The sequence below is a fragment of the Perca fluviatilis genome, chromosome 14 (genome assembly GCF_010015445.1).
Source record: "Perca fluviatilis chromosome 14, GENO_Pfluv_1.0, whole genome shotgun sequence".
NCBI classification, from domain to species: Eukaryota; Metazoa; Chordata; class Actinopteri; order Perciformes; family Percidae; genus Perca; species Perca fluviatilis.
The window spans coordinates 28,495,073-28,505,072 of record NC_053125.1 but is presented as its reverse complement, the minus strand read 5'-3'; the positions used below and the strand labels follow the sequence as shown (position 1 = coordinate 28,505,072).

The following is a 10,000-nucleotide window of genomic DNA, read 5'->3' as shown; positions in this document are numbered from 1 at the left end:
CCTGACTCCACTCCCAACTGTGCAATCACATAACTAATAGCATGAGAAGTTAAGTTATAGAATAAAGTTAAAGGTTCCATGACATGGTGCTCTTTGGATGCTTTTATATAGACCTTAGTGGTCCCCTAATACTGTATCTGAAGTCTCTTTTATATAGACCTTAGTGTTCCTCTAATACTGTATCTGAAGTCTCTTTTATATAGGCCTTAGTGGTCCCCTAATACTGTATCTGAAGTCTCTTTTATATAGGCCTTAGTGGTCCCCTAATACTGTATCTGAAGTCTCTTTTATATAGACCTTAGTGGTCCCCTAATACTGTATCTGAAGTCTCTTTTATATAGACCTTAGTGGTCCCCTAATACTGTATCTGAAGTCTCTTTTATATAGGCCTTAGTGGTCCCCTAATACTGTATCTGAAGTCTCTTTTATATAGGCCTTAGTGGTCCCCTAATACTGTATCTGAAGTCTCTTTTATATAGACCTTAGTGGTCCCTAATACTGTATCTGAAGTCTCTTTTATATAGGCCTTAGTGGTCCCCTAATACTGTATCTGAAGTCTCTTTTATATAGGCCTTAGTGGTCCCTAATACTGTATCTGAAGTCTCTTTTATATAGACCTTAGTGGTCCCCTAATACTGTATCTGAAGTCTCTTTTATATAGACCTTAGTGGTCCCTAATACTGTATCTGAAGTCTCTTTTATATAGGCCTTAGTGGTCCCCTAATACTGTATCTGAAGTCTCTTTATATAGACCTAGTTAGTGGTCCCCAAATACTGTATCTGAAGTCTCTTTTTATATAGGCCTTAGTGGTCCCCTAATACTGTATCTGAAGTCTCTTTATATATGAACCTTAGTGGTCCCCTAATACTGTATCTGAAGTCTCTTTTATATAGACCTTAGTGGTCCCCTAATACTGTATCTGAAGTCTCTTTTATATAGACCTTAGTGGTCCCTAATACTGTATCTGAAGTCTCTTTTATATAGACCTTAGTGGTCCCCTAATACTGTATCTGAAGTCTCTTTTATATAGACCTTAGTGGTCCCCTAATACTGTATCTGAAGTCTCTTTTATATAGACCTTAGTGTTCCTCTAATACTGTATCTGAAGTCTCTTTTATATAGGCCTTAGTGGTCCCCTAATACTGTATCTGAAGTCTCTTTTATATAGGCCTTAGTGGTCCCCTAATACTGTATCTGAAGTCTCTTTTATATAGGCCTTAGTGGTCCCCTAATACTGTATCTGAAGTCTCTTTTATATAGACCTTAGTGTTCCTCTAATACTGTATCTGAAGTCTCTTTTATATAGGCCTTAGTGGTCCCCTAATACTGTATCTGAAGTCTCTTTTATATAGACCTTAGTGGTCCCCTAATACTGTATCTGAAGTCTCTTTTATATAGACCTTAGTGTTCCTCTAATACTGTATCTGAAGTCTCTTTTATATAGGCCTTAGTGGTCCCCTAATACTGTATCTGAAGTCTCTTTTATATAGGCCTTAGTGGTCCCCTAATACTGTATCTGAAGTCTCTTTTATATAGGCCTTAGTGGTCCCCTAATACTGTATCTGAAGTCTCTTTTATATAGACCTTAGTGTTCCTCTAATACTGTATCTGAAGTCTCTTTTATATAGGCCTTAGTGGTCCCCTAATACTGTATCTGAAGTCTCTTTTATATAGACCTTAGTGTTCCTCTAATACTGTATCTGAAGTCTCTTTTATATAGACCTTAGTGGTCCCCTAATACTGTATCTGAAGTCTCTTTTATATAGACCTTAGTGTTCCTCTAATACTGTATCTGAAGTCTCTTTTATATAGGCCTTAGTGGTCCCCTAATACTGTATCTGAAGTCTCTTTTATATAGGCCTTAGTGGTCCCCTAATACTGTATCTGAAGTCTCTTTTATATAGGCCTTAGTGGTCCCCTAATACTGTATCTGAAGTCTCTTTTATATAGGCCTTAGTGGTCCCCTAATACTGTATCTGAAGTTACGTTATTGAATAAATAAGAAGCTAGAGATAAAATATATACCAACCAGACTACACAGTCACATTCACTTGGTTTGGCTTCTTTACTTTCTACTAGAGCCCGACCAATATATCGGCTGATATTAGGCATTTTCCAAACTATTGGTATCGGCATTTATAAATTTAAATAAAAACGGATTTATTTTGTTTTAACAGTCAACAGTTAACAGTCCTCACGTTTTCTTCCCACCTCTTTAACATCCCTCAGCTGCTGTCTATTCCTTGTTGTGTATTAACTTAATTAATAAAGTAACTTTAAATGTTAAATGGTCAGGTTTTCCACGGCCCGGCTCAGACTGCGCTGGACTATTTCTCCGACATCGGTAGGAACGTTGTAATGAATCCAGTATAACACGACGGGGTGATGTGAAAGTGGGTGTAATTAGGGTCTGGAACTTCATTTCCCAGGATACACCTGTGAGCCGCACAACAACCCTGCTGACTTCTTCCTGGACATTATTAACGGAGACTCAACCGCTGTGGCCCTCAGTAGCGTGGACAAAGAAGGTGTGGGTCAGGGTATTTTTGTATTTTTTTCGAATTTAGTTTTCTCTGTTTGAAGACAGACAGACAGACAGACGCACAATCAGACAGACAGACACACACGCACACAAACACACACACAAAGACACAAACAAACACACAGACACACACACACAGACACACACACACACACAGACACACACACAGACAAAGACACACAAACGCACACACAGACTAGAATTTAGTTTTCTCCGTTTGGAGACAGACAGACAGACGCACGCACAATCAGACAGACAGACGCACACACACACAAAGACACACACACACAAAGACACACAGACACACACACAGACACACACACAGACACACACACAAACAAACACACACAGACAGACACACACACACAGACTAGAATTTAGTTTTCTCCGTTCGGAGACAATCAGACAGACAGACAGACACACACACACAAGCACAATCAGACAGACAGACAGACGCACAATCAGACAGACGCACACACACGCACAATCAGACAGACAGACACACACACACACACACACACAAAGACACAAACAAACACAGACACACACACACACAGACAAAGACACACACACACACACAGACAAAGACACAAAGAAGGTGTGTTAAATGGGCTTGGGTCAGATTTGTAATTTGGATTTTTTTGAATTTAGTTTTCTCCATTTGGAGACAGACAGACAGACAGACAGACAGACAGACAGACGTTTGGACGATTCTGAATTCTTCTTTCTTTCTTTCTTTCTTTCCTTCCTCCAGATCCAGATTCAGACTTGGCGTCGAAGTCCAAACGTGGTATCGAGGACAAACTCGTAGAGGAATATAGAAACTGCCAATACTTCCGACAGACCAAAGCAGAGCTGGGTAGATACAGAAACCTCTCATCCATCTCTCGTTAATGTTAATGGTGCACGATATATATCGGCCGCTGATATGGTCTTTTTTTTTCACGACATCGATGTCAAATTATATATATAATTATATAAATATAATTTTTTTTCTTCTGAAAATCTGATGAGTCATATTTTGCACACAGGGAAAGGTGCCCAATATCAGTCCTCTCGGAAAATAAATCGCAAAAGTAAAGAAAAAAAAAATAGAAAAAGGAAAATAATTCTTTATTTGATTATCATAAAAATTAGTTTTCTATACAGACATCGGTAAATATCGGTATCGGCCTGAACGGCAATATTAATATCTGTTATCGGTATCGGCCACAGTTTTCACATCGGTGCATCGCTAACATTGACCAACAAAAACCTGGTCTGAGGTCAATGACGCAGCATTTCATTGTAATTTTAACAGGAAGTTAGTAAAATGCTTCTAGGCTCGTGCACAGAGGGCCTAATTTACTAACACTAGCGCAGTTTGCGCTGCGTCTGTTTATGCGAGTTCGGTAATAGCACACGCTATGCTTCCACATTTTGCGTAGTATTTATCAACCCTGACGCCCATCAGCCAATCAGCGTCTTTCTCCGCCCACTATACCGTAGATTGCGCTGTAGCAAAGCGGTACTGTTGCTATGATACGGCTGAGTGCAGACTGCGATATTCCCACTGCTGATGCTAGGACTGTTTGAAATGATCCTGATGCCAGTATACAGTACAGGCCAAAAGTTTGGACACACCTTCTCATTCAATGTGTTTCTTTATTTTCATGACTATTTACATTGTAGATTCTCACTGAAGGCATCAAAACTATGAATGAACACATATGGAATTATGTACTTAACAAAAAAGTGTGAAATAACTGAAAACATGTCTTATATTTTAGATTCCTCAAAGTAGCCACCCTTTGTTTTTTTTGATAACTCTGCAAACCCTTGGTGTTCTCTCAATGAGCTTCATGAGGTAGTCACCTGAAATGGTTTTACCTTCACAGGTGTGCTTTGTCAGGGTTAATTAGTGGAATTATTCCCCTTATTAATAAAAAAGCAAAGGGTGGCTACTTAGAAGAATCTAAAATATAAGACATGTTTTCAGTTATTTCACACTTTTTTGTTAAGTACATAATTCCATATGTATTCATTCATAGTTTTGATGCCTTCAGTGAGAATCTACAATGTCAATAGTCATGAAAATAAAAAGGAAACCCATTGAATGAGAAGGTGTGTCCAAACTTTTGGCCTGTACTCTAGGCGAGGCTAACGTTAGCTCAAAACGCCATTAGCATCTAGTAGGCTACTTGGGTACATTGGGTAGTGACATTGAGATCGTATTCTGAATGAGCCGCCACGACAGTCTGGCTTTGAATTTCCGGAGAAAACAAACCCATGTGACGACGCCTTCGTCCAATCTGCTGCCCGGTTTTAATTTTTTGGGACGACAACACAGAATAGCGCCGCCTGCTGCTATGGAGACGTATTACATCTCTTCTCGTCTCTTCGGTGTGTTCTGAGGAACCTTTTGGACCGACTCGGGGAGACCGATCAGTCCCACTGACCTTTACTGCCGACTGGTCCAAGGTCCAACCACGCCTGGCTTTTAAAGGGAATGGGAGATGATCTCTGATTGGTTGATGAATGGGAGATGATCTCTGATTGGTTGATGAATGGGAGATGATCTCTGATTGGTTGATGAATGGGAGATGATCTCTGATTGGTTGATTGCATGTTACGCCCAAAACACACCTCTGATTAATGAAGACACTAAGTACAACCCTTTAGGACCAGGCGCCATCAGAACTTCTCTGCTACCGGTTATCTCGATGAACCGACTCCTCACATTTTGCGTAACAGTAACGCACATGAACGTGCTTCTTTAAGTGCACGTAAACGCACCGAACGTCTCGAAACCGCTGAAGTGATTTAGAAACAGTTTCTTGAAAAAAACCAGACCAAATTCTGAGCATCAAAATATTCTTATAGTATTAAAAGTAAAAGTCCAGGAACCATTTCAGAATGGCTGTAATGACTTTGTAAACTGCTGGGTAGCTTGTCAATTGTAGGGCTGCTCCCTCTTAGTCGATTAGTCGACTAATCGGTCGTTTTGGTCTCAGTCAACTTAAGATTTCTTCAGTCATGTTTTATGCTTATTTCCAAGAAACGTACGAGCACATCTCTGGTAAACACTAGAATTAAGGGTTGACATTTTTACCTTAATAGATATCACCGTGAAACCTACTTTGATTACTTTCATTAAGGCAATTATTTCTTGTATTACACTTGTGTTTTCTGAAATGTTGTGTTTAAATATGCAAAGGAGGCTATTATCTTATTCAATATATGCATCCTTTTAGCATGACTCTTTGCGGAGAAACTCAGATTAACAGATCTGTCGATTTAAATCAACTAATCGATTAGTCGATACAGTTGAATGAGTGTTAGTCGACTGAGAATTTCTTCAATCGAACACAGCCCTAATCAACTGACCGTATTTAAAAAAAAAAAAAACATCTGTCAACTTCTTCTTCTGTGTCTCTCTCAGAGAGGATCGTTCAGGGTAAGCCAACGACCACCGTTCGCCGCTCCAGAACCATCACCTACAACACGGGCTTCCTGACCCAGTTCAGATGGGTTCTCAAGAGGACGTTTCGCAACCTCATGCTCAACCCCCAGACCTCCTTCGCTCAGGTACGAGCATCGAGCAGGCTGCTTTAATTTTGAAGCTCTTCATGCCCTGGTCCCCAGCCACATAGCTGATATCATTCATCTTCATGTAGCCCCCCAGGTCCCTCAGATCCTCTAGCCAAGGCCTCCTCCAGGTCCCTCAGATCCTCTAGCCAAGGCCTCCTCCAGGTCCCTCAGATCCTCTAGCCAAGGCCCCCTCTCATTCCCCCCTGCTCTGGCATTACCCCCTCTATCTCGCCCTGCTCTGGCGTTTCCCCCTCTCATTCCCCCTGCTCTGGCGCCTTTTCTCATTCCCCCTTATATTCCTCTCATTCCTGTCCCATGCACCTCTCTCTCTGGCTCCCTCCCCCCATTCCTCTCTGCCTCTAGCATCCCCCTCCCTGCCATAGCATTTCCCTCTCATTCCCCTGCAGCACTCTCGTCCCTCCTGTTTCAATGCTCTCTGGCCCCTCATGCTTCCTGGCCCTGCCTGGCTTCCTGCCCCCAGCTCCACACCCCTCTACTCCCCCTACTCCGCTTCCTCTCTACTTTCCTCCTCTCATGCGCTCCCCTCCCATTCCCCCTGTTCCAGCCTTTCCCCTTCCTCATTCCCCTGCTCCATGTTCTCTCTCTTTCTCCCTGTTTCAGGCCTCTCCCTCATCCCCTGCCCATGCCTCCTCCTCATTCCCCCTGCTCCCCCGCCCCTCCCATTCCCCTGCTCCAGACACCCCTCCTCATTTCCCCCCTGCTCTTCCAGTTTCCTCTCATTCCCTCCCCTGCTCTCAGCATTACCCCCTCCTCATTCCCCCCTGTTCCCCACACCCTCCCATTCCCCCTGCTCTGTGTTTCCCCTCATTCCCCCTGCTCTGGTGACATTTCTCCCTTCCCCCCCATTCCCCTGTTAACACTCTCCTCATTCCCCCTGTTTCCCATACCCTTCTCCATTCCCTCCTGTTTCCATAAGTATTCCCCCGGCTTTCCCTCTGCTCCATGCTACTCCCCCCGCCATTCCCCCCTGCTCTGGCGTTACCCCCGCTCATTCCCCCTGCTTTCCAGTACCCCCCGCTCATTCCCCCTGCCCCGCTATCCCCCGGCCATTCCCCCTGCTCCTGCTTCCCCCTCATTCCCCCGTGTTCTCTGGCGTTTCCCCCTCTCATTCCCCCTGCTCTGGCATTACCCCCTCTCATTCCCCCCTGCTCTGGAGATCAGAGATCGCTTTCGGCTCACAACTGTCATGTCTTTGTGCTGGTGTCATGATGTGGTTAAAAGACAAAAACATTTGTAATTAAAGAGCTGTATCAATGTTCTCATCTAACTCTTCCCCAGAAAACGACTTAGCCTGCCCCCCAAAATGTCGAAATGTTCCTTTTTAAGATGCAGGACATTCACTTCAGCGGTGCATACTAATAAATGCTGACTATAAGTGTGTTTCTATTCTGTTTAGATAGCAGTAACTTTGTTCCTCGCTCTGGTCGTAGGAGCCATTTTCTTTGGTGTTAAGGACGATCAAAGTGGAATACAGAACAGGTATTTCTTTCTACTGTGGTCTGATTTTTTATTGTATAATTAAGTATTTGGTGCGACTGCCGTTATCAACAAGTGACTGTTTTTAATATCCTTCTGCCATCTAGTGGCTCTTATTGAGACATAGTGCATCTTTTTTGTTTTTCTGGGTCAAAATGTAAAACAAACTCCAACGTTTTGGTCGTCTTTTTTCGATATTTTTGTCAATTTTTCGTCACTTTTTTCAGTTTTTGTCGCTTTTTCCAATGTTTGTGCCACTTTTTTCAATGTTTGTGTCACTGTTTTCAATGTTTGTGTCACTTTTTACATTGTTTTTGTTACTTTTTATATTGTTTTTGTCACTTTTGTCTATTTTTGTCAGTTTTTCCAATATTTCTGTCACATTTTTCAGTTTTTGTCACTTTTTACAATGTTTTTATCAATTTTTCCATTGTTTTTGTCACTTTTTACAATGTTTTTGTCACTTTTGTCTATTTTTTGTCACTTTTTACAATGTTTTTGCCACTTTTTTCAATGTTTGTGTCACTTTCTACAATGTTTTTGTCACTTTTTACAATGTTTTTGTCACTTTTAAAATTTGGTTGAAAGAAACCCAAATTTCTGATATAGAAACTTTTTGAAAATGGGTCAAATTTGACCCGAGGACAACTGGAGGAAAATCAAAAGTCAGATCATGGATTTGGAGAGTCGTGACACCCCTAATTATTACATTAAAATATTCTCAAATTATGGTATTATGTGCTGGATGAAACTACATATGTGTCCGTCTGTGTACTGACGAGTTTTGTTGTTGCTGTTATTTCAGGATGGGCGCTCTCTTCTTCATCGTTGTGAATCAGTGTTTCAGCTCGCTCTCGGCTGCTGAACTCTTCATCGCGGAGAGGAAACTCTTCATGTGAGTTTGACACACAAACATACTCACGAGGACATCGTTGATTTCCATGAATCCCCATAACCCTAGTCCCGCATAGCCAGACCTTCCTCCACAGCGGTGCGAAGGAAGGTCTAACTAGTCCACACAGCATTCTGGGATGGGAGGAAAAACGTGCCCTGGTTTATCGGCATTTCTTTAAACCAATCACAATCGTCTTGGGGCGGGGCTAAGCTCCGCATGGAGCCTCGGCGCCTCTGCAAAATAGCCTCTGGAAGGAACTTGTTTTGGTGGAACATGTGTATGTTCAAAAGTTGTTTTAGTCGTGCAACAGAAAACTCAGATTGGACAGATAGTCTAGCTACCTGTCTGGATTTACCCTGCAGAGATCTGAGGAGCAGCAAATACACCGGAGGTTAGTACGCCAACACAGAGGAAGAGGAAGGAGACGGGACATCTGGGCAAAAATGAAAGACCTCCGGGGGAATATCCGGACGATCCCGGACATGAAACGTTGTCGATTTAAACTACCCTAACTCTAAAACCTTAACAAAACAATTTTAACATTATGGCATTTACGCTTTCTCAGTCAAATAATAAGATTAATTTCAATATATGCTATTTCAGTCCAAAAATCCTGTCCAACAAACCCAACAATAACACTGAAGCGCTGCCAAAAAAAGCCATGTTGGCCAATCAGAAGACATGAAATAAGCTATGAGCAGAAGGCTGCCTGGTAGGGCTGTGAATGACATTCAAGTAAACTGTGGGAACTTTGAGTTAAAGGAATGCTGTATTTCGGGAAGTACGAAAATACAGAAATCTTATCTTTCTGAAGTTTTATCAGTCAAACTTTTGGTGTGTTTTTCTCTCACCAGTCACGAGTACATCAGCGGTTACTACAGGGTGTCTGTGTACTTCCTGTCTAAGATCCTGTCTGACATCATCACGCTGAGGACCATCCCCGCCATGCTCTTCACCTGCGTGGCGTACTTCATGATCGGTGGGTATCCAGACACACGCGCTTACGCTACACTGCGAGCTTCGGTTGATTCACGACTTCATCTTAACCCTTGTGTGGTCCTTCGGGTCACTGGGACCCGAAGGACCACACAAGGGTTAAATAATCTAAATGAGTCGTTTATCGAGCAAGATCCTTTTTTCTCGAAACTTGTAGCTGGTTTTTTCACACTGTTTGTACGTTTTTATAGGTTAAGCCTCCTGTTTGTCCTCAGGTTAAATTTGAAACCAATTTTCAAACAGTTTCTACATCCGAAATTTGGGTTTCTTTCATCCAAATTTTAAAACAAAATAACGTGGATGGTTCGGGTACAGCGCTCTTCACAAGTTAAAGTGTTTTTATTCAATTTTATAGCATGTAAAGAAAAACTGATTTAAATTTTTTTTCCAAAAACAAAACAATTGGGGAATAAAGTGACAAAAACTTCAGGATAATCTTCAAAAACATCCAGAAAAGTGACAAAAACTTGGGAAAAGCTTTAAAAAAAAAAAAAAAAAA

The 10,000-nt window shown here is 41.9% G+C and overlaps 1 protein-coding gene across 2 annotated transcripts in view; it reads left to right on the top strand.

Moving 5' to 3' along the window:
* The window catches only part of abcg2a (ATP-binding cassette, sub-family G (WHITE), member 2a), a 51,847-nt gene that overhangs the window by 33,679 nt on the left and 8,168 nt on the right, over window positions 1–10,000 (top strand). For both annotated transcript variants that reach the window (XM_039821524.1, XM_039821525.1), the window contains 7 exons: window positions 2,297–2,345; window positions 2,431–2,529; window positions 3,298–3,402; window positions 5,965–6,110; window positions 7,531–7,613; window positions 8,416–8,505; window positions 9,360–9,484. In XM_039821524.1, coding sequence (XP_039677458.1) covers window positions 2,297–2,345; window positions 2,431–2,529; window positions 3,298–3,402; window positions 5,965–6,110; window positions 7,531–7,613; window positions 8,416–8,505; window positions 9,360–9,484 — 697 coding nt within the window. The remainder of the gene's footprint in view (window positions 1–2,296; window positions 2,346–2,430; window positions 2,530–3,297; window positions 3,403–5,964; window positions 6,111–7,530; window positions 7,614–8,415; window positions 8,506–9,359; window positions 9,485–10,000) is intronic.